Here is a 25,962-nt window from a genome sequence, read left to right on the forward strand (position 1 = left end):
GTTTCGAGGCAGCGTAAATTTGACTGTAGCTCGCGGAAAGTAGGTACTAAAGTTATCGCTGCAGGTAGACTTCGGTATGTGCACGACATGAAGAGATATCCTCAAAATTCTTAGATGAAGGCGAAAAAGCTTAAGGGTCATGTTTCTTGCAGCAAGTGCAGGATCTCATAATGTTTATCCGGTTCAGCAGTGACCCCTGCAGAGATTGATACCACACATTAAGTCACTGCACCAATGAAAGATGTATGAGACGCCATGAGCAACAGAGAAAGTGGTGCGATGACGCGCTGTTCGGTCGGTGACGTTCGTTCAACATATAGCTATTCCCCTGCCTGGGGACTAGAATCAATTGCGCAATGACAACTTCTGTCAACTTCGCTTATTCACTAGTCAAGCTGCAGAGAAGACAGTACATATCAAGGTCTTTTTTGGGACCCACGCATTACTTGATCTCAACCAAAGCTGGACTGTTTCACTGTCCGAGTACTCGAGCACTCAATGAGTCTTGCCGTCCTTGGTTCCTTCGATTCCCTCAAGGTCGCTATAGAGCCGCCATTGATAATCAAGGCTAGGGTCGTTGAATCGTGCCTTGATGTCCAGCCCTCCGATTTTGTCAAGGTCACTTTGATCCATGATGAAATCCGACTCGACATTTTCCTGGATCTGCCAGTCTATAGTGCTCTTAGGGATGACGGAGCGTCCATTGTTGACACCCCAGGCGAGGCAGATCTGAACTGGGCTCTTTCCATACTTCTGACCGAGCTCTTTCAGGACAGGCTGGTCGATGACACGCATCATGTGTGAGATCTCCTTGCTCCAGCCCGTCTGCCTATAGAAGTCGTTCATATTGCCAAGGGGACTGAACTGGACAACGTGGATGCCCTGATATCTGAGCCACTCATTGAAGTCCTTCTGCTGGAGATAAGGGTGAACCTCCATCTGGTGGACAGCGGGAACCTGGCCCATAGTTAGCCTTTGCAATGGGCTTCTAGTTTCACTAGTAGTGACTCACTGTGTCTGACTCGTTGATGAGCTTCTGCAACTCGCCTTTGCTGAAATTGGACACTCCGATCGCTCGAACCTTGCCACCTTTGACCAAATTCTCCATAGCTTTCCATGTTTCGACAAAGGTGGTTTTGCCAGCGACCATTGTGCCGTTCTCATCGCGAGGAAAAGGGTCGTTACCACGAGCAAAAGTGCATGGATAGTGCATTAGCAACAAGTCGATGTAGGGAGTATCCAGAGACTCCAGCGAACGATCGAGTGCCCCCTCGACATCGTCGGGGTGAAAGTCGTTGCACCACAGCTTGGTGCCGACGAAGATCTCCTTGCGGTCGATTCCGCTCTTCTTGATGCCTAACCCAACTTGACTCTCAACGTTGTAAACCCGAGCAGTATCGATCAGACGGAGTCCTTGCTGCAATGCTCGACAAACAGCATCTTCCTGGGCATCAGGGTCCTGGAATGTACCAAACCCAATGGCCGGGATCTTCGCGCCTGTGTTAAGGGTGTGAGTACGTGTGGATATGGCACGAAGGTTGGGTCCTAGATATGACTGCGCAAAGGTACGTGACGATGTCGTCCGAGAGGACAACGTATTGATTATCCGGGTGAGAACAGGCATGGTTGGAGAAGTGAGCTTGGTGGCTGTGTTCCGTTGGCGTACGAGGGTCTGGAAATGCTGAAAGCGATTTCGTGACTGCGACAAGGTAAGCACCTTTCTAACAAGTATGAACCCCGCTCAGGTGGCGCAAGCAACAATCCTCACAAAAAAAGTTCGCGGCTCGAGCTCTTTGCCGATCAACAGCTCGGCACGAGGTCTAGCGTCATTTGTTGAGGATTCAGGCAGCATGAACTAATGGGGACGCTGGATGGGTAGGGTTGTTGCGTGTTTCCGGTCTCGGCCTGTTCTGAAAGGCTGACAATAGGGCTTACCAGCATCGTGAGTCTCAAACATATATTAGTCGCGAATCTTGAGATCCTCTGCAAACAAGGTTTCGCGCTGTAATTATCGTGGAGAGATGGTACAGGAAAGCTCGTTTCGAGGTTGGTGGGGCAGCCGAGTAGGGTTCTCTGCCGAGTGAAAAAAGAGGAGAAGTATTCGAAGTTAGGGCTTGCCCGCAATCTTAATAGAACCGTCCAGCCACCAAGAGACGAATACGTGAATGACGGCATTACATCGTCTCGAGCACGGAGAGAAAGAGCAGTCTGTTTGAGCTGATGTCGGTATGGCCGGGATCAAGGCTTGCAAGCATCATTCAGTTGCGACAGCGTGCCAACCTCGATCAAACGTGTCGCAATCACGCGAGCGATGTCTTGACGTCATATGACCTCTAGCTCACGCGACATAGCGTGGAGTATGTCCGGGTCGGGGCACTCGAGGCGATCGAGCATGGACGACAAGCAAAGACAAGTCGCGCAGTCCTTAAGCCCCAGACCAACGCCTAGCAACCCGTCTGGCATGGAGGATCTCATTGACGAGCTGGAGTGCAGAGCAAAGCATCGCTTGTTACTTGCACAGCTCGCGAACAGAATGTAAAGCTTGGATTGCAGATTGTATGATCCTCCACATCTTTATTGCCCTTGCGAACTGTGATTGAGAGAAGCAACAAAGTGTAGGTTTTTGATTGTACGATGTGTGTATTTTCATTGCAGGTTCACGTAGAGACCGCCGTCGACGAGGAGTTGTGCACCGGTCTGGGTGAATGTTAGCAGATTTAGGAAGGCCGCGAAGGTAGACACTCACAACGTAGCTACTCATGTCGCTTGCAAGGAAAACAGCAGGGCCTGCCATATCGTGAGGTTCAGCGACATGTCCGAGCGGAATCCTCTCATTCACAGCCTTCAGCTTCTCAGGCTTAGCCAGGTCGTCGGCGCTCATGGGTGTACGAGTGTGTCCAGGTAGCAGTGCGTTGCATCTGATCTTGTGTTCTGCCAAAGCGCAAGCAGCCGACTGCATCATGCTCAAGACACTGGCCTTTGTCGGAGTGTAGTGGACTTGTTGCTTTCCACCAAGAAGCGCGCTGATTGAGGCGACGCCAATGATTGATCCTCCTCTTCCTTGTGCCACCATTTGTCGAGCCGCTGCTTGTACCGACCAGAAGGTGCCGCGGGTGTTGACGTGGAGGTGCGATTCGAACATTTTCTCGTCGGTACTGTATAGACGGTCAGCGCATGTCAGGAATGACGGTTGAATAACGGCTTGCTCACGTTAAGAAGTCGTGGAAGACGCTCACGCCAGCGTTTGCGACAAAGACGTCGAGCGATCCAAACTCAGAGACGGTCGCCTTGACGAAGTCTGTTCCAGTCTGGGGCTTTCCAATGTCGCCGCCGATTCCAATCAGTTTCGCGTCCTTGGGTACGTCGGCTTTGAGAGATTTGAACAGCTCGGTGGACTTGTCATCGCCCAGGTGATTCACTGCGACGGCGCCGCCTTGTCGCAAGTATTCGATGGCGATTGCTCTTCCGATACCAGAAACACCACCTGTGATTGCGCACACTTTCCCAGCGAGGAGCATGGCGTTCGGGAATGTTGCCATGGTTGTGTGCTTGTGTCGTGCAGACGTCTTTGTCAACAGGGTCGCAAGGAGGGAGTCGGCGCTTTGGGTGCCGAGACTGGTCTGGTGGGTCGTGAACGAGATGAGAGAAACATGTTCTTCAAGGATGCCTTTGGTGCAAACATGGCCATGAGGGCTTGCACAAGCTTGTTCGCTTTGTCGACTTTGGGAAGTCGCGCGCACCGAGACGACCTCGACGCGAGCTCCAACCCCGCTTCTTCCATCTTTACCGACGTCATTTCTGCCCGGACGTGACTCCACTCTGGGGAATGTCGCTTTCCCTCCAAAGATATTCACATTCGGTTTTCCTCCATTTCATTCACGTTCAGAGGACACCTTCACACGAAGATTGATTTTGACTTGTAAGCGTGCCTGGTCTGGTCATACCAAATGCACTGCACTGCAACCTATATACACGTATAACCTCCGTCTACGATAATGTTCGATCCAGTCATGTAACAGCACGCGTCACTGGCGAGGAAAACATAGAGCTGCCATTCATCAGTCTCTCATTCGTGCATCGAATTATTCATCACTTACCGACTTCAACTCTGCAGGCTGAGCGATTCGACCACAAGGAACCATCGAGAGCCATTTCTCCATGAGCTCGGCAGGCTGTTTCGAAACCATCAAAGTGTTGATGTATCCAGGTGAGACCGAGTTGACTCTTGCGAAAGGTGCCCACTCCACCGCCAAACACTTGCAAAGATGCATTGCAGCAGCTTTCGACGCGTTGTACGCAGCCTGCCATTGTGGTACATTGACCAGCGTAGCAGATACCGATGCGGTGATGACCAGGTTTCCCTTTCCTTGCTTCTTGAATATCTCGCCCGCTGCTTTTGCTGTCCAAAACACTCCGTCGTAGTTGACGCTGTTGATGGCATTCCAGCTCTCAGTATCGTAGTCCAACGCATCGAATCTCGAGCAGACACCTGCATTGGCTATGACGACGTCTAAATGGCCGAAATCTTGTTCGATCTGGTTGATTGTGTCTGCAATGGGCTTCGCAGATCGGACGTCCGACTTGTATGCCTGTACTCTGACATTGTACATGTCGCTGAACGAGGCCGCAATGGATGTTGCTTCGACCGAGCTATGATAGATGATTGCGACGTTCGCGCCCGCCTCTGCCATACCGCGAACGATCTCCGTACCTATGCCGCCTGAGCCACCAGTAACTGCTACCGTCTTGCCCTGGAGCGAGAACTGTGAAAGGACAGGAGAGTCGATGTCTGGGACAAAGGGAGACATTGTTGTATGTTGCTTGCGGTGCCGTGTATGGTCTGAATGAAGGAGTTGGAGAGTCGTCGAGAAGCTGTACCCATGTGATTCTCCCGAATGCTTCTTCTCTTATCTCTTTTTATTCCCATCTCCTCCGGCTTCTACTAGACATTAATCGCGAAGCCCAGGCGCACTCACCAGCAATTTCCCATGCTCGCAAGATTCTCAACTTGTGGGCGCAAATACTTCGTATCGACTCCTCGCTTAGCGACAACTCTTTCTTTCCGTTTGGTCCCAAGAAACTCACATGATCCCAGAAGACTGATTGGCAGGAAGCAAACTCACACCAGCTGAGAAGACGAAGCTCGCTTAAAGGTATCTCGTCTCGAGATAGACCCCACACGAACCCCACTAGTGAGGGGCAACCTGATGCATCCCCACTCGCAACGAGCTACCCCTCATCAGCGTTCACTGTTGGTCTTTCGATGCTTCCATTAAACAGGATGTCAGGAAGCTCCCAGTCGCCAAATCATTAACCAGCAATCCTCAGCTCTCCATCCTCAACAACCCTCCACACGCAAATATGGGTGCACAATCAACAACCATCGATCCTTCTCGCAAAAGTCTTGCACAAAACAAGACCAAGAAGATTCTCGAGGATGCAGAAAAGGGAGGCTATGGAATCATTGCTTCAATCGTGTAAGTCTTGCAACAATTCTGGTTACAAGGATCAGTCTTGCTCATTCTTCTTCAGCTACAATGTCGAGAATATCGTCGCGGTAGTCAGAGCGGCCGAGAATAAGCGTTCCCCTCTCATAATCCAAGTCTTCCCATGGGCAATCACGGCTTCCGATGGCCTTCTTGTCAGAGCAGCAGCAGACGCTGCATCACGAGCATCAGTCCCAATTGCGATCCATCTCGACCACGCTCAAGATGAAGCATTGATTCGCCATGCCGCAGATAACTTGCCCTTTGATTCCATCATGGTGGATATGTCTTACCACGAGAAAGAAGAGAACCTCGCAAAGACAAAAGAGCTTGTCGAGTATTGCCACGAAAGAGGCATCGCGACCGAAGCCGAGCCAGGACGATTGGAAGGAGGCGAAGATGGAGTCGCCGACACAGTAGACTTGGAAGGAGTCTTGACCACACCTGAAGACGTTGAGCAGTTTATCGCAACCGGCGTCGATTTCTTAGCCCCAGCCTTTGGAAACATCCATGGAGAATCGCCGTACGGCAAGGCTGGACCTCAACTCGACTACGCAAGGTAAGCATTCGATGTTTGCCGTCCAAAGCAAGTCACTAACAAGCCCGCAGACTGGAAGCGATCAAGAAGCAAGCGAACGGAAGAGTGAGGATCGTTGCTCATGGCACCAACGAATGGCCAGATGGCGTTACACAACGCGTCATTCAAGCAGGTGTTAGCAAGATCAATGTTAATAGACTGGTGCTGGATGACTACTTGAGGCATTTCAGAGAGAACGCAGCCAAGATGCCCCTAACGAAGCTGATTGATGAGGGTATTCAACACACAACACGACAACAGGAGGAGCAGATGGATGTCGCGTGGTCAACTGGCAAGGCAAATTGATCGAGATTAGACAATACACAACACATCACATCTCACGCAACACTTTTCAGCTGAGAATTGCTCTAACGCCCTGTTTCACTTGCATTTCCGCTCACTGTGTCCCGTACAAGAAGATGACCTTGACTAAGCAACGATTTTGAGAGCAAACGATCTTCTGGAAGCACACAGTATCAAACACAGCTGAGGATTGACTCGTGTCTAATGACTTTTCTGTTGTGCAGGGTGACGGGGCTTGCATATCATCCGTCTCGAGACATGTGAGAATGTCAGCCGTGTAGGAGATTCAGTCAGCAATCAATGTGCTCGCAGATGTAGGGTAACAGACAGTCTTGTCATAAGGCATCTGTGTAGACATTTCATTGTAGGACCCGCTGGGATTCCTAACGCAATTTCGACTTGAAGGCTTTTGGCTGTGGACTCATGGATGGCCTAAGTTTGGCGTGTTCTTTCAAGGCTTTCTGCGTCATGGAGAGTCCAACGGGGCATATATCAAGATGTTTGATGTTTCTTTTGCTTGACATACAAGACAGCAGTGGCCGTCGGAGGATGAATTTGCAAGTGATATCCTAGTTCTTCCTGTTGCCCTTGACAATGTCAATGTACTCCTTGATCAAGTCCTCCACTTTCTCATCTCTTAGCAGGCCAAGTCTATCTGGCGTGCTGGGGTCGAAGTCTTCAGGCCAGCTTCGAAGAATTCTTTCGAATGTTGGGTTCGTCTCCTCTTTCAACAGCTTCAATTTGTCGGCACCTCCATACTTTTCCAATGCATCCATCATCTCTTGTATGGTTGTTGAAACACCAGGGAACATGATGTGTCTCTGATGCGAAGGAAGTGCGTCACTTGGCAAATCCAGCACGCGAACAAGGTTCTCGATTGTGCTGCTCGGCGAGCAGACGTATGTGCGGTAGGAGCGGTCGACAAGAGGTATCACACACTCCTCTCCCTTCATAGGCTCTCGAATCATGCCTGATAAGAAGGACGGGGCAGCGTTGCTGGGGGCACCTGGTCGTACAATGACAGTGGGGAACCGAACACTGAAGGCGTCGACGTAGCCTTTGCGATTCATGTCGTTGATGATGATCTCTGTCGCGAATTTGTGTGCTCCATAAGTACCCTCAGGGGTCGGCATGGTGGAATCGGTGATGACCTTGGGCAGGGGTTGGCCGTAAACTGCTTGAGAACTCGAGTAGACGACTCGGACGCCGGGGTTGCTTTGGCTGAGGGCAAGAAGCAAGTCGCGAACACTTTGCACATTGACTTTCATCGACTGCGAAGATTATTAGGTCTCGTCTCATGCACTGGACAGGGACTCGAGACTTACCAAATCGAAATTCGCTTCCGAACCTGCGGACATGATTCCGTGGAAAATGAAGATGGCGTCCAACGGTTGCGCAGCTTCAATGAGCGACTTGACAAACGAAGGGTCGCAAATGTCACCCTTCATGCATTTTGCATTTTCAGGATGCGCGACACCTTCAGGCACTTTTGGTTGTACGAGATCGGTCAAGACCAGCTTGTGACCGTCATTTAAAAGTCGCTTCGCAAGCATGGGACCAATCATACCACCTGCGCCGGTGATGATGATGTTTTTGCTTTCTGACATGTTGGTGGTGTTTGAGGAAATCATCTGGTCGTGGAAGGATAGAGGATTGATGTGTCTGCATCTGAAATCAAGGTGTCGGTGCAGGTGGGTTATATGGGAAGTCTGTTGATCGTACCTGTGCCACGTCTCGAGGCTCATGCCCTCATGCCGATCACCCCACCATTCGATCACCGGCTCCTCGGCTCGAGATGACTCGACCCGAGATAAGGGAAGCAATGCGGAGCTCGGCAAACTCTTGCCGGAACACTGTTTTCGCAGCGTGGCATTAGCGGCGTCCGTGCAGACGTGCGGGGTTTCTGATTCTCGCCTCGACGACCTCGCGTCGGCATTTTCGCAACACTCTCTCATCACCCAATCGGGCATATCCAACCAGCGTGAAGTCGTTACGAGCAATCGCAATTCACAGACGCATTGTGATGCGCAGTCATGTCAGAGTCTCCAAGATCAGTAGCTCGCGTGCGCAAGTCCAAGGGCAAAGGTCTTAGGACAAGGACAGGCTGGTGCGTCGCCAACTCCCGGTTGAACTCGTCAATGACCTGACACCTTACTCAGCACCACCTGCCGTGAGAGACACGTGAAGTGCGACGAGACGCGACCCGTTTGCCGCGCCTGCCAGAGAGGAAACCGCCCTTGCCAATACACCACTGCCCAGCCGTCATTGGGCAGCTCAGACTCGAGCACTGTAAAGTCCATTCGCTCCATCGGATTGCTATACTCGTCTAACAACTTCACGCAGATTGTCTATGTACCGTCAACAAGCAATGAAATTGATCAATCGACGACAATACCAGCAGAAACTTCCACAACCAAAACAGCTGCTCTAGGCACGCGGCATCAACATTCTCGATCCGTTGACGACACATACACAGCAGGCGTTGATGAAACTTCCATGACCTATCCCGACAATCGCGATGTAAATCAAAGAATTCAAAGCATATCTGCCAATGACAACTTTGGCTTTCCAACACTGGAGCCGACTGCTCTAAACACGACTAGCCCAGCGTCAACAGCAAGCGGACATCTATACTCTGCAGAAGTCGCCCCTCTGAGATGGCTCAACTTACTAAGGAGGGATGCATCCGCTTCTGATACTTACCCGCAAGGTCAAGGATACGCCGACGTCGACCATAGCGACAGTGCAGACCAAAACCAGACGACTGGTCATCCAAGCTTTACTCCTGTGAATGTCCCTGGGGTTCGGCTCCGACCAGACGAATCATACAACATTGAAGGTTTTCTTGACCTTTCAGACCCGGAAAGCAAACTCTTGCGGCACTTTGTCGAGAAGATATCTACGTGGATCGATCTCACAGATCGCGACGCCTCATTCGCTAGCAATGTACCCACAATGGCTCTCAAGAACAGAGGATTGATGCTGGCTCTCCTTGCTCTTTCAGCACGACATCAGTCGCTGCTCTTGACTACCGAGAATGCTAATCGACCAGACCGCACGGTGGCTGTGCAGTACTACCATGAAACACTACAATACCTTCAAACTGCTATGGAGATACCAGAGTATCTCAAGAGCGATGAATTGCTTGCGACAGTACTGCTAATCTCAACATACGAGATGATCGATGGTTTCGAGAGCGGTTGGGAGCGACATTTGAAGGGCGTCTTCTGGATCCAACGGTCCCAGCTCATCCATGGCGAGTATGGCGGCCTTAAACAAGCAATCTGGTGGGCTTGGTTGCGACAGGATATCTGGGCAGCCTTCCGAAGCCACAGAGTGATTCTCAGCTTCTACACTTTGAAAAAAGAATGCTCTGAGCTGGACCGTTGGGAGCTCACAAATCGAGTAGTTTGGCTCCTTGGCCAATGCATCAGCTTTGGCTCAGACTCTGAGGTAGAGGCTGGGAAGAGCAACGTGCAACAGCGCATCCATCGGGCTGCGTTCTTGACGGCAAGATTGGACGAATGGTGGTTCTACTTTGCTCCGTATCGCACTGAATTGCCTGTCCAATGGCCCGAGGGAAGCGCCTTCAAGCCCATTTGGATCAACCCACCTTCATGCAGTGAGTAACTCCAAGGCAGAAACGCTTAACTCACCACTGATATCTCTAGGTGCCGCCGTCCAAATACACTACTTTGCACGAATAATGCTAGCCGTGCATTCACCAGTCGTATCGGGCCTCAAAGAATTGGAGCGTCTTCAACAGACACTAAACGACGCAATAAATTACATCGGAGGCGTCGCATGCACGACAACCAACACTGCCGCCACCATAATCTCAACCCAATGCCTATTCGCAGCGGGCCTCAACACTCGCGATCTTGCGAAACGGGATCAAATTGTCCAACTGCTTCGAGCTCACCAGTCTTGTACTGGATGGCCGGTTCATGATCTTGCTCGGGATCTTCAGGCTGAGTGGGCTGCGGAATCTTCTCCGATGACGGCGGGGACTTAGCTGTGCGTTGTGGATGGAGATTGTATATGAGTTCAAAGCGTAACTTTCCCAACTACCTTCACCAGTTGATGGGTAAGGCTGATGTGTTGATGTTCGCCTTGTGCACCTGTAACCTGTGAAATTGCGAGAAGTCTGGTCGTGGGTTTCGCATCCTAAATCGTATACGGCCCCTGGCATCTTGAAGCCAGTAACTAGATCTAAGTACGAAAATATGCATGTGCAAGGTTTCACCATCATCAATCAGAATTCGAGAGCTATTCATGAGTAATCGACTGACGACCGCACCCACGAAAGCCGTCGCATACATCGTGACGAAAATCGAAGGAATTCCCCATCCAGCCGAGCGTGCGACGACAAGCATCCGAACCTCGCCCGTAAAGTTGAATGACTTTGCCACCTACGATCTAACGCACAGCTTAGCAGTGTACAGTAGACAATACAATTCCCCTCGAGCACTTACCCAAGACCCTTCAAATCCGACACCTACATCTTCTTTGCAAAATTCTGTCTTCCCATGTTCTTGTGGATTTTGATTCTTGGTCCAGAATCACTATACAGAAAATTTTGGAAGAGCCTTTCATGGATGTAGTATTTTGGGATATTCTGTAGATTTCCGGACTATTCAGTGGCATTGATCACGTTACAGGTCTGACAATCGAGTCAAGCTCCTGGCAGAATTCGTGCACCTCAGCAACAGTGTTGTAGTGAACAAAACTGACACGTATGAGACCATCTGGGCCAAGCTTCAGAACGTCGTGAGTCGGCCTGGGTGCCCAACAGTTTCCCGACACGACTCTGAAACGTCCCTTTCGGCAGATTTGGTTCGTCACGTCGTTGCAAGATCTGCCGATTACCTCGAACGTGATGACAGACACCCGCTTTTCCGGATCGGATGACTTCTCGCCGAAGATGCGGAAGTGTTGTGGTCGGCGCCTGAGATAGTTCAGCAGTGTCTCCTGCAGCACGACTTCCTGGGCGATGATCTTCTCACATCCCACTTCGTGCTGTAGGTAGTGGGCAATCGGTACCAATGCTTCCTCGAGCTCGAACGTATTCGTCCCGAGACGTAATCTCCAATCGAGCCCGGGCATATCGCTGAGGAAGTAATGGCTGATGCCAGCGAGCACTCGCTTTTGTGTGCTGCGTCGGCCGTAGAGCTGCGCGATATGTGGGCCGAAGACTTTGTACCAGCTGAAGCAATAGAAGTCGACGTCGAGAGCCTTGACATCGATGGGTCGGTGGGGAGCCCATGCGACTCCATCAACAATCAGGATAGCGCCGGGAATCTGATGGACCATGTCGGCAACCTGGCGGATGGGGTGGCAAGTGCCGACAACGTTCGATACATGATTGCAAGTCACAATGCGTGTCTTCGCTGTCAGCAACGGCTTGAGTGTTTCCAGGGATAGACATGGGTCGTCTCCAGGCGGAGGTGCCCACCATTTGATGGCGATGTTCAAGTCCTTGGCCAATGCGATCCATGCTGCGGCACTTGCTTCGTGACAAAGATTGGACACAACCATCTCGCAGTCAGAGTTGAGCAATGGGCGTAGTGCTTGGCCAAGTGCACGGAAGAGGAAAGTGGTGGTTTGCCCAAATGCTGTATGAAATGAAGAAGAGTGGTCAGTCAAAATTCTGGAATCTTGTCAAGAGATGAAAGACTTACCAATCTCATCGGCGTCGGCATTCATGAAGGCAGCAAGTTCTTTGTAGTTGTTCCCAAGCCTTTCTGTCTTCTTGATGCTCTCTGGATCATCACGGCCAAGTTCGATAGGGATTGACGACATGTACCATTGCGTCCTGTCAATCGCGCTTTGAAGCAAAGCAGTTCCAGCAGCATTGTTGAATGGCACAATACCTTGTTGTAAAGCTGGAAACTGTTTGCGCACACTTTCCACGTCGAAAGCATCGACTGCCAGTGGAGCATTGTTTGTTGAGAGTATCGGTATAGGCGGTTGTGGCAAAAAGCCTGTCTTGATGAGTTGAGCGACATTTGCCAGAAGTGCAGAATCCATATCACTTGTAGGTTCATGTGGTCTACCTCGAACACCCACTAAAGCGTCATTGGCTTCGAGCATATACATCAAAGGAAACATGACGTGTTGCTCCCTTTTATCTGCGACCGCTTGTTGGAGCTTGTCCAACCATCTTTGACTAGTCAAAGGCTCGAGTTCGTACCCAAATCTATCTTTGAGCAGAACCCACAAATCTCTGAATCTGATGCCGTCCAAGACTTGTGTTACTGGCTTGCCATGGTCCTCGAAGATGCCATCCAGAATGCTTGTTGAGACACGAGCAACATCGGCAACGAACAGCCAGTTCTCGGAGTCGCTCTCGTTGTAGTAGCCCAAATCGATCGAAGCAGCGACGAGTCTCCAAAGAAAGTCTGTCTGGTTGGCAAGACCTTGCTTGGAATCACCAATGATGAAACCCGGCTTGATCACGCGAACATGACGGGCTTTCGAGTCTTGCTGCCTTGCGAACTTCTTGACGATGAGCTCAGACACAACTTTTGAGCGCGCGTATCCAGATTGGTTGGCAGCCTTTGTGGTTTCCTGATCGTCAAACCTCAGCTCTTGGCCGCCAGAGACGAAAACGAAACTGTACAGTGGTCGCTGACGAGATCTCACTGCCTTGAGCAGCTCTACTGTCGAAGACACGTTCGTTGTCTTGAGGCTTTCATAGTCCATGTTGTAGTGTACTTTGGCGCCATTGTGGATGATCGCATCAATTGAAGGTGTTGTTTGTGCCTGGAGCATTGCCCATTGACCATCGGTGAGTCCAATTTGTGGTTTGGTGAGATCACCGGTCCAGACGTCCAGTCGAGCCGAAAATACTTCCTGCCACCAGCCAACAGCTCTGGCGCGTGCGATCAATCGATTGCGGGCGCCCTCCCTTGATGGACCCCTGACCAAAGCGTAGACATGGCACCCTGACAGTGTGAGTAGCTGCCTCAATATCTCAATACCAAGGAAGCCTGAAGATCCAGTGACGAAGACTCTTTGCACCTTAGAGTTCTCGTAGTGTGGTATTTCTCCTAGGTCCAAACGATCCAGCTGCTGGCTGACCTCGTTTAGAACCCCCAGAGGCGTAGAACGTTTTTGAGCGACTTGTGAGCCTCTCTTTGCATCAATTGTCGAAGCTAAAGTGCGCACTGTTGCCTTCGAGCTCAGCATGTCGGCGATAGGAATCTGAACTGCGTAGCGTCTGCTCAAGTACCACGATAGAGACATGATTTGAATCGAATCAATGCCTCCTGATTGTAGGTTGAAATCATTTCCTTCGAAGGACACACGTCGAGATTCATGATCCCCGGCGACAATTCGGGCATATTCCGCAGCTATCGCCATAGCAGTCTCCTCGTCAGGAAGTAACTTGCTAGTATTGACAAGCTTCTCCGCAGTACGTTCCACCAGTGACTTTTGCATATCGGAAATCCAGTTGGTAATGTGTGACTTGTCAAGCTTCATAGAGCTAGTGTGAGGCAATCGGTTAACCACGATCAACTCGTTTGGGATCATGTAATCAGGCAGACGAGGAGACAAAGAACTCCTCATCTTGGAGTAATTGAATCCAGAGTCTTGTACTATCGAAGGCGTACCACAGGTGTTGTGTTGAGCTCTATGTCCGATACATTGCACCACAGCCACTAATTTGTCCTTGAAGCAACCTTTGCGAACGAGAATGACTGTGGAGCTCTCGACTTCGGGTATCTTGTTCAGATGATGCTCGATCTCCTTCAGTTCGATACGTTGTCCATGATATTTGACTTGGTCGTCTTTCCGGCCCACAAATTCCAAGCTGCCGTCCATTGTATCGATACTGTATCGTAGAAGGTCGCCGGTCCTGTAGAAATGGGTTACCGATGTGTCTAGATCACGTACCCAGGATGGATTGTCCAAGGTTGCAAGACTGGTTATACTGGAATTACCAATGTATTCCCGAAGTAAGCTTGGCCCGCCAACCACGAGTTCTCCAATCGCACCAAGCGGGACAAGCTTCTCGTGGTTGTTGGGGTCTACTAGAACACACAAGGAATTTTCGAGCGGTGTTCCAAGTATCTCAGGCCTCTCTGCCACGCGTCCGGTGACACAAGGTCCTGTTTCAGCTGGACCATAGCCCTGAAAGATTCTAGGACCATTTGGGAAGGACCATTTGCTCACAACATCCTGTTGAAGAGCTTCTCCGCCGAAAATTAGCGTTTTGAGCGTCGGGAACGCTGCAGGATCAAGGATCGAGGCCAGAGTTGGGGTCATGAGCGCTAGGGTGACATTGAAATCTTTGCAGAAGCGCGAGAGATTGAGTCTTCGATCTTGCTCGTTTGGAATGCAGATACAGCCTTGATATGTCAGAGTCGTGAAGACATCTGTCATGAAGATGTCCCATGTGGTTGCAGCGAATTGAAGCGTTCGAGCACCCCGATAATGAAAGGCCCGACCTTCGACAAGCATCCGAGTGGCGATTGCACCGTGTTCAATAACAATTCCCTTCGGTTTGCCTGTCGAACCGGAGGTGAAAAGCACCAAAGCAGGTTCTCCAGAGCGCATTTGAGGCAAAGTGTGGTTTGTCTGATCGCTGTTGGGTCTATCGTTGCGAAGTGTGTGAGACGAAACCTCGACTGTGTCGAAGAGGTGCGCGAAAGCCACCGACTGAGAAGCGGAGGCAACAACCAGACTTGCATTCGTCTGGTTCATAATCTCTTGAACTCTGGCTTGAGGCTGAGAAGGGTCGATTGGCACCATTGCGCCGCCAGCTTTCAGGATACCGAGTACCGCAACGACCATCCACATGCTTTTCTCGAAAGAGAACGGAACGTACTGCCCTCTGCGCAGACCTTTCTGCAATAGTTGGCTCGCGACTCTGTCAGAGAAGAGGTTCAACTTGGCATAAGTAAGAGATCCATCCCACGCTTCCACTGCATTGTCTTCGGGAACTTGGTGAACTGAGTCGAGAAAGAGTTGATGCAAGCATGTTTGGGATTCATAGATAGGATCTGGAACCCAGGAAGAGATTGCCCTACGATCTGCGCGGCTGATGGAAGCTTTGAGGCGTCGCTGAGTGTCGGTCGTTTTGACAGGAGCGCTGAGCTCTGCGAAAGTGCTCCAGACCGCAGAGGCGAACTTTTGTGGCACGTTGGAATGGTTGATGTACAGTTGGACGTCGGAAAAGTGATCTCCAGACCAACGAAGAACAAAATCAAACTCTTGGTTCAGTGCGTAGTCCTTTCCTAGATCAATAGCGGTGTTGACTTTGGCCTGATGTTTGGAATTGTCGAAGGGTGTTGATGTTATCCGAGGATTTTCGTCCTGTGTCAACGATCTGGAAGTTGAGGGCCAGTGTGAAAGAATCAATCGCGGAGTGGCGAGACCTGTGACTGCAAAAGCAACATCCTCAGCTACAGTATAGATATGTAGTAGTCTGGCCCAATTCTCGACCAACGCATTCTGGTCTTCCTTCGTAGATCCTGTGCAGGTGATGGATTGAATAGACGTAGATTTGACCAGGCGATTCGGCAAGTCTCTGCGACTGGATTCTATAGCCAGAGTGGGTAGGTAAGTCAGAGGAACATGGTGGCTTAAGCCTGTATCGGAAGATTGAGGCGTGGGGTCGTTGAGATCCGAAAAAGCACTTTCGACATCATCATCGAGCTGCGCATGACTCGCGGAATCCTGAGAGAACCAGCCAAACATCTTGACGATTGACAGCACCGATGTCACTCTTGAACTTTTGGTGCGACATTGCGTGTTGATATGCGCCTCGACACATGGCTTGGCTGCGAATGAGCTCAGTTGACCATTCGGTGTACGCTCGTATGAGATCGGCGTCGGAGTGGTGTGTGTTCGGCGGGTCAAAAGGTGTTCTTCATTTGTGAAACGCCGAAACCGAATTCGGCAGTGACGGAAATTCTTCGGCAGGAACACCGCCTAACCCCAGGTCACGCCATACCGTCCCTGGTAGCATCGCTCGTGGCGACGTGGCACAATAGTCGCCCAGTCCATCAGCACTCCTTTGCTTCCATGTACAATCAAACTAAAGCGTCTGACCGTCGTCGTACCTGGTGCCGCCGTCGTATTTTCATCTCAATACAGCTGGTCTCCTCAACCTAGCCGAAGATGGTAATTTCGGTTTCTGGCAGAATCCAAGTCCGGGCGAGAACGGACGACGGTCAGTATCTCTTCTCACTTGATTTACAGACTGCTAAATGCGAACAGCGCTTTTGTTGACATCTTCATGGCGCGTCGGAAAGCTCAATATCACTGCAAATCTCTGGCAATCGATCGAGCTCGTTCTACAACTTGAATCTTTTATTGATACTACAACATTCAACAATGGCTTCGAAAGTGCACGGGTATTCTGCCTTGACGCCAACGATGAAGTCAAGGAAGCGAAGTTCTCAGACAAGACAGCCCAATTTTTCTGGCAGTGTCTTCGTGCTACGGCCGTGACGGGCCCTGGTGTAGACTGTGTCGTGAGACTTGTTGTGCCTCTACAGTCAGGGTACATTGTGCGCTCAGACATCATTCCTCTGCGTCTGCAGGATCTCGAATGTGTCAAAACAGTGACATCCTTTGCGGATCCCCTACAGACCTTTGCAGGTGAGGGAGTCACTTGTTCGGATTGTTCCAATCTTGAACCTCTATTCTCAGCGGCTGCAGCCGGGCTCATCCTCAATGTTTCCAGCACTGATACTGAATTGGAATCTTCAACGATTGACTTGGAGCTGGAGAATAGGCTATCATTACCCTGGATCCTCCCTGGGCCCGTACAACACAAAACACTGGTCCTAGTCGACGCGAACAGTGCAGATCCTGCTAAAGGTGGAAATGGATCTGGACTCTACCTTGCAGCCCAAGCACTCGGCATCAAACTGGTTGTGCTTGACAATGCCAATCACTGGCTCGAAGAGCCCCAGTATGCTCACTGGCGTGAAGCTTTCATCCCGACTCGATTGACCAACCCGCCTGAGGGTGACCTGACCGAGATCCTCCTCAAGTCCATCAAGGCATATGGCAAGCCGATCGATGGCATAATCACTTTCGCGGATTCCTATTGGACCTACATTGCCGATGCTGCGAAACAACTTGGCATTCCGACTGCTCCTAAAGAGGCGCTCAGGACTGCTACTAACAAGTATCTGACGAGCAAATACGTCGGTCACGAAGCTTATCGTGCATCTTGTCTAGACGAAGCTCTTGACATCGCTAGCAAGAACGACCTTCCCTACCCACTCATCGTCAAGCCTTGTGATGGCTGGAGTTCGGAGGGAGTCTCTCGTGTAGATTCTTTTGATCAGCTCACTACAGCCATAAAAGCTATCGACGAGTCGCGCCATGGATCAGAATTTGTCATGGAGAAATACTGCGCGGGTCCAGAGGTAGACGCGAACTTTGTGTTGCTGGATGGCGAGGTCCTGTTCTTCGAGGTCTGCGACGACTTACCCAAATCGGCCGATACCAATGGTCCTTCCTTGGGCTCTCTCAACAACTTCCACGAGCTCAACAGTGTATATCCCTCCGCTCTACCTACCGAAGAGATTGATCTACTCCGTAACAGTTTTCTGGATACTTTGCTCAAAATGGGCCTCAAGGACGGCATCATGCATCTGGAGGGGCGGGTTGACCGCTCATCGGTCGACTATGAGATGGAGAACGGTATCCTCGACCTGCATCCTCGCAAGTCCGCTGGTTCCGAGCCAGCATCAGCTTGGTTGATCGAGATCAATCCTCGTCCTCTTGGCATGACCGGCTCTCAGATCGTCGAGTCTACTTACGGTGTTGACTATTGGGGACTCGCGTTGCTCATCGCTGTTCAAGACAGATCCCGCGTTCGCGCTCTCTCCCACCCGTTCAAAAACGGGCCTCAGTATCACTGTATCATGGTCTTTATCCCAGCCGATTATCCTTCTTCATGCGAGGGTTTGTATGACTCCGAAGATCTCTGCGCCGATCTCATGTCTAGAAGAAAGGATCTTGCCAGCCATATCAGTCGGTCTGGATGCTTCGTCAAACGAGGTCAGAAGGTTCCACACCCGAGTACAGGTGTCCACAGCTTTCTGGCATACTTCAATGTGTTTTCAAGGAAAAGCAGGCATGAGGCTCTGCAATTGGCGAAGGAAGTGAGAGACGAGGTTCGTTATAGTTTCAAGTAGCTTCCGGGACAGAACGTTTATAGAATACACATTTTTGCTTTTTGCAGTATCTCCATTGCTTGATGTCCAGACTGTTAGAGAAACCGATGCACACAGTCATTTTGCCTTGATTACCAACGCATTGCGGCATTGGCAACGATTGAGTCAACAAACTTGTCTGAATGTCTATGGAAAAAGAATGAACGCAATGGACATATGATTTCCGCAGGTCGGTTGGATATCAAGAAAACGACAGGTCTAAACCCCATCCCAAATTTAGCACCACTTTCGCAGCACAAAACAATCAAGACTTATGTACTTCTCAATGGAGTTTCTGCATGCCCACCATCTCCCAATACTTCCCACGCAGCGACATGAGCTCATGGTGACTGCCAGATTCTATGAGCATTCCGTTTTCCATCACACAAATGATTTCGCCATTCCTGATGGTACTTAGGCGATGCGCCACCATGATCGTGGTGCGTCCCCTCCTGATCGTGTCCATTGCTGCTTGAACGATGGCCTCGGACTCTGTATCCAGCGCCGAGGTAGCCTCGTCAAGCAGCAATATCTTCGGCTTCCTTAAGAAAGCACGTGCGATAGCAATGCGCTGCTTTTGACCACCGCTAAGCATATTACCGCTCGTGCCAACCAGCGTCGATAGTCCTTCTCTGATGCTTCACGTCAGTTTCAATTCAGTTCTGACCAGACATGTATGGCTTACGGAAGAGATTGCACAAAGTTAATAATGCTGGCTTGTCGACAAGCTTCCATAATCTCAGGGTCGCTGACTTCGCGCTCGACCTGACCAACAGCGATGTTTTCTCGTATGGTACCAGAAAACATGATGCTTTCTTGGCTGACAAGAGAGATGGTTTGACGGTATGCATTCACATCAAGTTCAGTGATATCGTGCCGATCGACAAGGACACGACCCAAATCAGGCTCGTAGAAGCGTTCGAGTAGCGAAACACATGTGCTTTTGCCGCTGCCAGTCTGGCCTATCAGTGCAAGAGTCTGACCTGGCTCTACGATAATGCTGAAGTTGTTCAAAGCTAACCTGTCCGGTCTGGACGGGTAAGAGAATGTGACATCTTCGAATTCGATCCTGCAGCCTTTTGGGTGTTGAGCTTGTATGTCGTGTTTCTCCGTTTCTGCTTCTGCATTCCCAAAAGCGTGATTGATCTTGGGTTTCGCTTGCATTACCTTGTCCAGTTCTTGACTCGCATGCATAGCCTTACTTGCATCTGGAGCAAAGGTAAAGATGGAACCAGCGATTTGCGACCCTGAAATAAGACTGACAAAACATACGTAGACCTGGAATGTCGAGTATTCGCGATCCGCAATGAGCTGACCACCATACCAGAATACCAATGCTGCACAAAGGTAGACCACAGACTGGGACGCAGCATAGAGGCTGGAGGCCGAGAGGATCGATTGCAGCGACTTTGCCGACCGCTGAGCAAGAATGCTGTCATATTGTCGCATAGAGTACTCTTCCAATCCAAGACTGGCGACTGTGCGAACTGAGCCGATGAGCTCACCAGCATATGCAGCGGAATCAATTCCACTTTGTCTGACCTTGGTATCAAAGGCATTCAGTATCTGAAGGCGCAACCAACCGCAGGCTACCACTATTGGTATCGTCGCTGTACACAGGAGCGCTAGCTTCCAACATACCACCAGAGAGAGGATGATACCGCCAAGAATGGTTAATATGAATGTGAAAATGCCTCCCATAACAGGTCCGCCCATACCAGCAAGATCATCCGTGCTGTTCGAGAGTACGTTCGAAAGTGCATTAGTTGTGTTCGCAGGTTCATCGAAGAAAGCCATGTCCTGTATCATGATTGTCTGGAATCCCATCTGGCGAACTCTCTGTGATAGCTTTTGAGTTGCGTAAGCTAGGGTGGTTTCAACTCCCATCCAGAAGATTAACGTTGCACCTGCGATTGCGACATAGAGGCCTGACCATGATTACTACGGCTGGAAGTTATCCAAAGACGAGTCATACGATCCTCTGACCAGTCACTCAATACATCTTGAGGAAGTGTTAGCTGTGGCAAAGCACCAAGGAGTGAAATTTGAAGTCGGCGACATCTTGTTGATCAGAAGTGGATACTGATACATACTACAAGTTTGCGGCAGCAGACCCTGCCCGTCTGGATGACGCAGGGTCTCTACACCCATGTCTAGCCGGTGTCGCCCAGACTGAGGAAATGAAAGCTTGGTTACACGACAAGTGCGCGTTCAAACTTCCAGTACGGAACGGGACTCGAGCACTGACTTTCTTCTGCATAGTTACTTCAGCGCCGTCGCCGGTGATGCTCCAGCATGGGAGTGTTGGCCCCCAAAGGAATGGGCTCTCGTTCGTAGATCTGATCAACGACTATCAAATCGGGCTGACAAAATCCTACTCATAGCAGGAGTTCCTGCTTGGTTCTTGGGGCGTTCTGATAGGCGAGATGTTCGATCTTGAGGCAAGCACTTTTTTGAACCATATCTGCGGTATGCGACTGATGAATCTTGTGATTAGGCCTTGGCCAAGCAATGTGAGCAGGAGAAACGCTGGTCGTTCTTCTTCATGAGCACAGCCTTGAATATGCCGGGTAGGTGTTATGTGGTTCCAGTCGCTTCGATCCAGATTTCTAACCATGATTAGGTGGTGTTGCTAGTCTCGCGAACTCCGTGACAATCCATTAAAGGGACTGGTTGTATGCATACTCTCTGATATAATATGTAGCTTGAATCTGATTATCACCGATGTGAACCGGTCGCTGCCGCAATTGAGTTTTCTCGAGGGCACTTGGCCACCAGTCAGAGTTAAGTCATTGCTGCGTTGCTTGGAGAATTTGATGGCAGGCTTGTAAGGTCGGTTGCAAGTAATATGGATATCTGATCTTGGTCTTGCGAAGATGTTCACAGTGTGTAATCGCAGACTCCTGACTTGACTAAGTGATTACACAAACAGCTGCCTTATTTGCAACAATCTGCAACTTCCTCGAAAAGCTTAGTCAATCACCATACTTCCTGGCCTCATGGCAGTCAGCATAACCCTTTCTGTCGCTTCTTCGTTACCCATTCCATCTTGTAAGGCCTAGAAGTGTGCAGTTCACGGCGCCTCTTCTTTTTTTTTTCTTGCGGGGTTTGTGTTTCGGTGTTGACCATTATGTGCCAGCTGTAGCTGTTCAGGATTGCTGCGGTACGGCAGAGTTGGGCAACCAATTCGCTGACCCGGTACAATCTTTCGATGCACTGTTTTCCCAGGCACTGTGCGCCTGTCACGCCACAATGATAGCAATACGACACATTTACGGGTTAATGGCTGGCGTGGCTTGAATCCATCAATTGCCCAAACTTTGAGCCTTCGAACGAGGACAATGGATATCCAATAGTCGCAGATGTGAACACATGTCGGACAAGAAACTGATCCCCTCGTAAATAGAAGTGAGGCCTTTGCTTGCCATTCAATCTCGATCACTTGCTAAAATTGCTGGGATTGAAACTAAAAGGCTTATGGTCTAGGTTCTGAGTGGTACGAATACGAGATCATGGTGCGTCTTGCCCCACAACCTCAGCTCTTGTCGTACCTGCCAATACCAGCTAAGCCCCTTATACCCCACTAAACCTAGATATTGTAACACCACTTGTCCATACAAAGTGTTGGGTGGCCCGGCCGAAGTGCTGTGTTTCCTCAAACTGTGGACTTCAGTCTCACCAAGCTTCTAAGAGACTCATCACCACGTATTTGCAGTTATGATTTCTAATCGGAGCGCAATATTTGGAACGACAACGTTGTTTGTCATTATCTGTTTGCTTGTTCTCCGAGACACATCACGTCTCGACAACAGTCTTTCTTCCAGTCCCGATGCCTCTATCAAGATTCACACTGCTCAAGAAGGTCATCCCACGTTGTCGGGCTTCACAAGCGCATTTTTCAAGGACTACAATACAAGGAAGCTAAAGGGCAACGCTCGCATCTACAATGAGACGCTTGGGGTAAGCATGAGACTAGCTTATATCGCGACCTCTCCACTGACGTGGCATACAGTTCGAGAAGATCTTTGTTGTATCCTTGCCCGAGCGGAGCGATAAAAGAGATGCCTTTTCGTTACAGGCAAGATTGTCGAATTTAGACTTCGTGATGGTCGACGGAGTCAATGGCGCGGAGGTGTCTGCGAAAGCTCTTCCATATGTAAGACTATGTTTACCGCTGAAACTAAACGTAGTCTGACCGGACTTTTAGACCATGAACCTTAAAGCTGGCCAGGTCGGTTGTTGGCGAGCAGAGATGAATATCATACAAGAGTCAGTATCATCCAGGCGATCCGAACTACCGCTCTAACGTCGTGCTAGGATGGTTGCAAGCAATATACAATCCGCCATGATTTTTGAGGACGATGCTGATTGGGACGTTGGTCTACGTGCTCAAATGGCCGAGCTGGCCAGAGGTGCGCGTTGGTTAAGCGGCAAAGAGACGGAAGACGGTCATCCTCGATCACCATATGGTGATGACTGGGACCTTCTCTGGGTGGGACATTGTTCGACCAGACCTCGGAGTGGTGACAACCGCAGATGGGTCATACCAAAGGATCCCACGGTAACTCCTCCAGATCACCGCCGAGAGTTCGAAAAGCCGTCAATGGAGAAGTGGGAGACTGGACCGAATGCCGACAATCAGACCCGTCTTGTTTTCGTGCCAGAATGGGGCTCTTGTACTGCCGCCTACGCTCTGTCGCTTCGCGGTGCGCAGAAGATGCTTTACAGACAAAGTTTGATGCCCTTCAACAATCCTATCGACGATGGTATGGGCCACATGTGTGGTGGTGGTGTTGCCGAAGGTATACCATTCAATTGCATCGCTCCTTTTCCAGCAATTGTTGGAGTATCACGACCTGCCGGGGGCGCGAATCGAGCAAGCGATATTGAAGATCGCCCGCAAGATGATAACGTTGATATATCGTCTCATTCTGAAGGACTGGTCTTCCCTGTCAGACAAAACATCGATCGACTACTTCGACAGGAGATGGAGTTTGTCAGTGAATTTCCTGATGTTACAGGAGCAAAGCTGCATCTCGCCAACATCACAAGCGCTAGAGGTCATGGTGAGTATCTTGACTAGAGATAAGAAGTTAATGATCTAAAAGATCGATCGAAATTGATACAACTCTCATACAACGCCACAGACTAGTAATATTATTCCAACCGCATGACAGAACAAGCGGCTATGCACTATCTTGATGGTAGGCGACTGTTGCTGTTCGGGTGCTAAACCTTTGCAGAAGTGATCGTGGTACTATGTCTTGCTGATGCATAGCCTGCGATAGCAGCAGATGGCGAGACAGTAATGTTTCCTCTTATCAACGCTCAGCATCGAGGTTCCTTCTCTTCTATCAGAACTGGCCATTGTCGTGGAGACGGAATGGTTATTTTGGCAGTCTTAGCAGTCTTAGCAGTCAGGATGTAGGGTCGTGATATATTTCTACTCTTATCCCTAAGACATGACATTGTTCAGACCAACAATGCTCAATGCTGACAAGGACTCCGCGCAGATGATTATCTATTGGAAGGAGTGTATACACTTCGCGTTGACGAACACTCCATCAAGATCAACACGGCATTGACTACTGATAAAGGAGTAGCCACACATTCGTAGCGAGACCTAGTAAAGGTCTACTAGCCGTGGGCATTAATAGGTCGGTTCTAGATGTAGGTTGGGACGGTTCACCGTTGCTGTTCATCGTTCGTCTATCCCAATTATTACGAGGACGTCCACACTCTGAAACTTGCAAACTCCCAGTAAGCATTCTCAAAAGCCGTACCATTACCAGACACCAGATCTGCACATGTCCCTGAACATCCGTACTCTGTCGAATAAACAGCCGTGGAGCCAGCCCAGTCACCACAAAGATCGATGTTTGCAATGATGGATTGATTGCTGAAGTGGTCAGAGATGTCGCAATGTGTGCTTGGGAAGTCGGCCACAGGGGTGCCCCATCCTGATGGGTCGGGAGAGGAGTCGTTGGTGGAAGTCAAATCTGAAGGTGGCGATGAGCGGTCGAACATCCACATGCGAATACCAGCGTCACGGAGTTCGACGGCGAAGAGCTAAGACAGAGTCAGCAAGACGTTGGGAGGGAGGAATGAAACCGACTTACACCACCACCTGCTTCGTTCAAGGCTTCTCCGTAGCTGCTCTTGGTTCCGAAAACACCGCAACCTTCGTTGTCATTTGTCGAGTTCCAGCAGTTTGTTCCGGACACTGTGCCTGTCTCCTCTCTCTTGGCCTTCATCGTGCAACCTTCAGATGTATGAAGGGTCATTTGATTGCCTTTGTTTCCCTGCTCGACAGCCTCAATGACATCGATCTCTCCGTTCGTCGGCCAGTTGTCAGGATCAGAAAGCCACACTGCCGGCCATGTACCGCAGCCATAAGGTGAATGAATGACATCAAACACGAACAGTCCAGTATCCCACTGATTCTTTGAGGTAATGCGCACAGAATTGCGATTTGTGATGCCCGAGCTCGTGCTGTCAACCCTCAGGATGGCAGATGACTCTCCAGCATATGTGAGGTTACTCCAGGTCGCTGATTCTTCTGAAAGATAAACGACTGCGCCGTTGCTGGGATCGGCGTCGGTGTAGTAGTTGAAGTGGTCGAAGAAGGTTGTTCCGTTCATGCGCTCCGAGATGGTGTAGTTCAATGCGCTGTAGTCTGGGTATGAACCAGACTCGGATGATTTTGAGCCCTCAACAGCGCCGACTATCACAGCGACAATGATGACTGTGGCTCCGACACCTCCTATAATCTGCCATTTCCGCGACCAGTTGAGAGGGTTGAGTTTCGACATTGTGACCAGATGAAGAGTTCCGAGGTGACGGCTTGGAGGAAAGCGAGATGTACGGAAAGAAGAGAGAAAGACAGTGATAGCAAGATAAGAAAACCAGAAACAAATCCTACTCTACGTGCGCAGTAACGGCAATATAGCAGAACCCTTCACCAAAACAAGCCACTTTGAAGCATACGCTTAAAAGCCACAAAGTGATGTTTCAGCATCATTGATATACTTGGCAACAGATCTGCCCTGGACAAAGCCGGCATGTATACGCGTCTTCCGCAGTGGGAAACTGAGAAGATTGTGTGATGGCGATGAAAAGTTGAGATGGGTTGCGGGAAACCGTTGAGACAAGCCGCAAATTTTGAGAGGAAGACGCGTCGTCGCGTCGTAAGCGGTTTTGCACTCGAGCAGGAGGATGCAAAGGCATTCCGAGGATACAGCTCTTTTTGTTCAAGTCAAGCAGACGATGCCTCTTGATATGTCCTCCGGTAGCAGGAAGACTTGCGACAATCTTGATCGCGTCTGTCCTGTCGCGACATAGATCTGCTTCCTAAGCGTCATGACAGAGACTCTTCGTCGAAAGATGGATGGCCGCCAAGTTACAGCACAAGAAG

The 25,962-nt window shown here is 50.1% G+C and overlaps 13 protein-coding genes across 13 annotated transcripts; 5 read left to right on the forward strand and 8 right to left on the reverse strand.

The window, feature by feature from the left end:
- Positions 1–328: 328 nt before the first annotated feature.
- On the reverse strand, positions 329–1,624 carry M438DRAFT_313406 (Aldo/keto reductase; the record flags this gene model as incomplete). The annotated part of the gene is made up of 2 exons (XM_029902552.1): positions 329–957; positions 1,013–1,624. The coding sequence occupies 2 exons, from the start codon at positions 1,622–1,624 to the stop codon at positions 496–498; spliced, it is 1,074 nt and encodes a 357-aa protein (XP_029762951.1). The 3' UTR covers positions 329–495.
- An 88-nt stretch (positions 1,625–1,712) lies between these two features.
- Positions 1,713–2,389, reverse strand: M438DRAFT_157189 (uncharacterized protein). Its single transcript, XM_029899017.1, has one exon. The coding sequence runs from the start codon at positions 2,173–2,175 to the stop codon at positions 1,801–1,803; it is 375 nt and encodes a 124-aa protein (XP_029762952.1). The 5' UTR covers positions 2,176–2,389; the 3' UTR covers positions 1,713–1,800.
- Positions 2,390–2,415: 26 nt separating this feature from the next.
- Positions 2,416–3,687, reverse strand: M438DRAFT_313409 (L-rhamnose 1-dehydrogenase). The gene is made up of 3 exons (XM_029902553.1): positions 3,211–3,687; positions 2,747–3,155; positions 2,416–2,697 (listed from the first exon to the last, which is right to left on the reverse strand). The coding sequence occupies exons 1-3, from the start codon at positions 3,537–3,539 to the stop codon at positions 2,647–2,649; spliced, it is 789 nt and encodes a 262-aa protein (XP_029762953.1). The 5' UTR covers positions 3,540–3,687; the 3' UTR covers positions 2,416–2,646.
- A 277-nt stretch (positions 3,688–3,964) lies between these two features.
- M438DRAFT_332604 (oxidoreductase) lies at positions 3,965–4,808 on the reverse strand (the record flags this gene model as incomplete). The annotated part of the gene is made up of 2 exons (XM_029903529.1): positions 3,965–4,048; positions 4,098–4,808. The coding sequence occupies 2 exons, from the start codon at positions 4,806–4,808 to the stop codon at positions 3,965–3,967; spliced, it is 795 nt and encodes a 264-aa protein (XP_029762954.1).
- Positions 4,809–5,361: 553 nt separating this feature from the next.
- M438DRAFT_268099 (aldolase) lies at positions 5,362–6,369 on the forward strand (the record flags this gene model as incomplete). Its single annotated transcript, XM_029900227.1, has 3 exons — positions 5,362–5,477; positions 5,533–6,045; positions 6,096–6,369. The coding sequence occupies 3 exons, from the start codon at positions 5,362–5,364 to the stop codon at positions 6,367–6,369; spliced, it is 903 nt and encodes a 300-aa protein (XP_029762955.1).
- A 596-nt stretch (positions 6,370–6,965) lies between these two features.
- M438DRAFT_291398 (putative nucleoside-diphosphate-sugar epimerase) lies at positions 6,966–7,976 on the reverse strand (the record flags this gene model as incomplete). Its single annotated transcript, XM_029901741.1, has 2 exons — positions 6,966–7,637; positions 7,692–7,976. Coding segments are annotated over 2 exons (954 nt in total), but the record flags the coding sequence as incomplete, so codon positions are not given.
- Positions 7,977–8,336: 360 nt separating this feature from the next.
- M438DRAFT_291399 (uncharacterized protein) lies at positions 8,337–10,671 on the forward strand. The gene is made up of 4 exons (XM_029901742.1): positions 8,337–8,473; positions 8,526–8,655; positions 8,710–9,988; positions 10,038–10,671. Exons 1-4 carry the CDS (start codon positions 8,400–8,402, stop codon positions 10,379–10,381), a joined length of 1,827 nt encoding a protein of 608 aa, XP_029762957.1. The 5' UTR covers positions 8,337–8,399; the 3' UTR covers positions 10,382–10,671.
- On the forward strand, positions 10,490–10,965 carry M438DRAFT_157209 (uncharacterized protein). Its single transcript, XM_029899018.1, has one exon. The coding sequence runs from the start codon at positions 10,597–10,599 to the stop codon at positions 10,912–10,914; it is 318 nt and encodes a 105-aa protein (XP_029762958.1). The 5' UTR covers positions 10,490–10,596; the 3' UTR covers positions 10,915–10,965.
- Positions 10,966–11,016: 51 nt separating this feature from the next.
- M438DRAFT_352867 (putative nonribosomal peptide synthase) lies at positions 11,017–16,071 on the reverse strand (the record flags this gene model as incomplete). Its single annotated transcript, XM_029906821.1, has 2 exons — positions 11,017–11,981; positions 12,048–16,071. 2 exons carry the CDS (start codon positions 16,069–16,071, stop codon positions 11,017–11,019), a joined length of 4,989 nt encoding a protein of 1,662 aa, XP_029762959.1.
- Positions 16,072–16,367: 296 nt separating this feature from the next.
- M438DRAFT_403419 (glutathione synthetase ATP-binding domain-like protein) lies at positions 16,368–18,530 on the forward strand (the record flags this gene model as incomplete). The annotated part of the gene is made up of 2 exons (XM_029909657.1): positions 16,368–16,546; positions 16,594–18,530. The coding sequence occupies exons 1-2, from the start codon at positions 16,495–16,497 to the stop codon at positions 18,528–18,530; spliced, it is 1,989 nt and encodes a 662-aa protein (XP_029762960.1). The 5' UTR covers positions 16,368–16,494.
- Positions 18,531–18,831: 301 nt separating this feature from the next.
- Positions 18,832–20,483, reverse strand: M438DRAFT_388604 (leptomycin B resistance protein pmd1; the record flags this gene model as incomplete). Its single annotated transcript, XM_029909019.1, has 2 exons — positions 18,832–19,180; positions 19,234–20,483. Coding segments are annotated over 2 exons (1,599 nt in total), but the record flags the coding sequence as incomplete, so codon positions are not given.
- A 1,782-nt stretch (positions 20,484–22,265) lies between these two features.
- Positions 22,266–23,631, forward strand: M438DRAFT_362959 (uncharacterized protein; the record flags this gene model as incomplete). The annotated part of the gene is made up of 4 exons (XM_029907614.1): positions 22,266–22,508; positions 22,561–22,704; positions 22,756–22,817; positions 22,866–23,631. 4 exons carry the CDS (start codon positions 22,266–22,268, stop codon positions 23,629–23,631), a joined length of 1,215 nt encoding a protein of 404 aa, XP_029762962.1.
- Positions 23,632–24,269: 638 nt separating this feature from the next.
- M438DRAFT_268620 (uncharacterized protein) lies at positions 24,270–25,360 on the reverse strand (the record flags this gene model as incomplete). Its single annotated transcript, XM_029900270.1, has 2 exons — positions 24,270–24,617; positions 24,668–25,360. 2 exons carry the CDS (start codon positions 25,358–25,360, stop codon positions 24,270–24,272), a joined length of 1,041 nt encoding a protein of 346 aa, XP_029762963.1.
- Between the last annotated feature and the right edge of the window lie 602 nt (positions 25,361–25,962).

This window comes from Aureobasidium pullulans (assembly GCF_000721785.1).
Source record: "Aureobasidium pullulans EXF-150 unplaced genomic scaffold scaffold_4, whole genome shotgun sequence".
In the NCBI taxonomy this organism is placed as follows: domain Eukaryota; kingdom Fungi; phylum Ascomycota; class Dothideomycetes; order Dothideales; family Saccotheciaceae; genus Aureobasidium; species Aureobasidium pullulans.

What these genes read in the sequence shown, in the direction of transcription:
- M438DRAFT_157189 (XM_029899017.1), bottom strand. Translation starts at nt 2,175, where the DNA reads ATGCCGTCATTCACGTATTCGTCTCTTGGTGGCTGGACGGTTCTATTA.
- M438DRAFT_313409 (XM_029902553.1), bottom strand. Translation starts at nt 3,539, where the DNA reads ATGGCAACATTCCCGAACGCCATGCTCCTCGCTGGGAAAGTGTGCGCA. An exon ending in GTCTTCCACGACTTCTTAAC is followed by an intron (nt 3,156 to 3,210) that starts GTGAGCAAGCCG and finishes CCGTCTATACAG; the next exon opens with TACCGACGAGAAAATGTTCG. An exon ending in GCGACATGAGTAGCTACGTT is followed by an intron (nt 2,698 to 2,746) that starts GTGAGTGTCTAC and finishes ACATTCACCCAG; the next exon opens with ACCGGTGCACAACTCCTCGT.
- M438DRAFT_291399 (XM_029901742.1), top strand. Translation starts at nt 8,400, where the DNA reads ATGTCAGAGTCTCCAAGATCAGTAGCTCGCGTGCGCAAGTCCAAGGGC. An exon ending in CTTAGGACAAGGACAGGCTG is followed by an intron (nt 8,474 to 8,525) that starts GTGCGTCGCCAA and finishes CACCTTACTCAG; the next exon opens with CACCACCTGCCGTGAGAGAC. An exon ending in GCAGCTCAGACTCGAGCACT is followed by an intron (nt 8,656 to 8,709) that starts GTAAAGTCCATT and finishes AACTTCACGCAG; the next exon opens with ATTGTCTATGTACCGTCAAC.
- M438DRAFT_157209 (XM_029899018.1), top strand. Translation starts at nt 10,597, where the DNA reads ATGTGCAAGGTTTCACCATCATCAATCAGAATTCGAGAGCTATTCATG.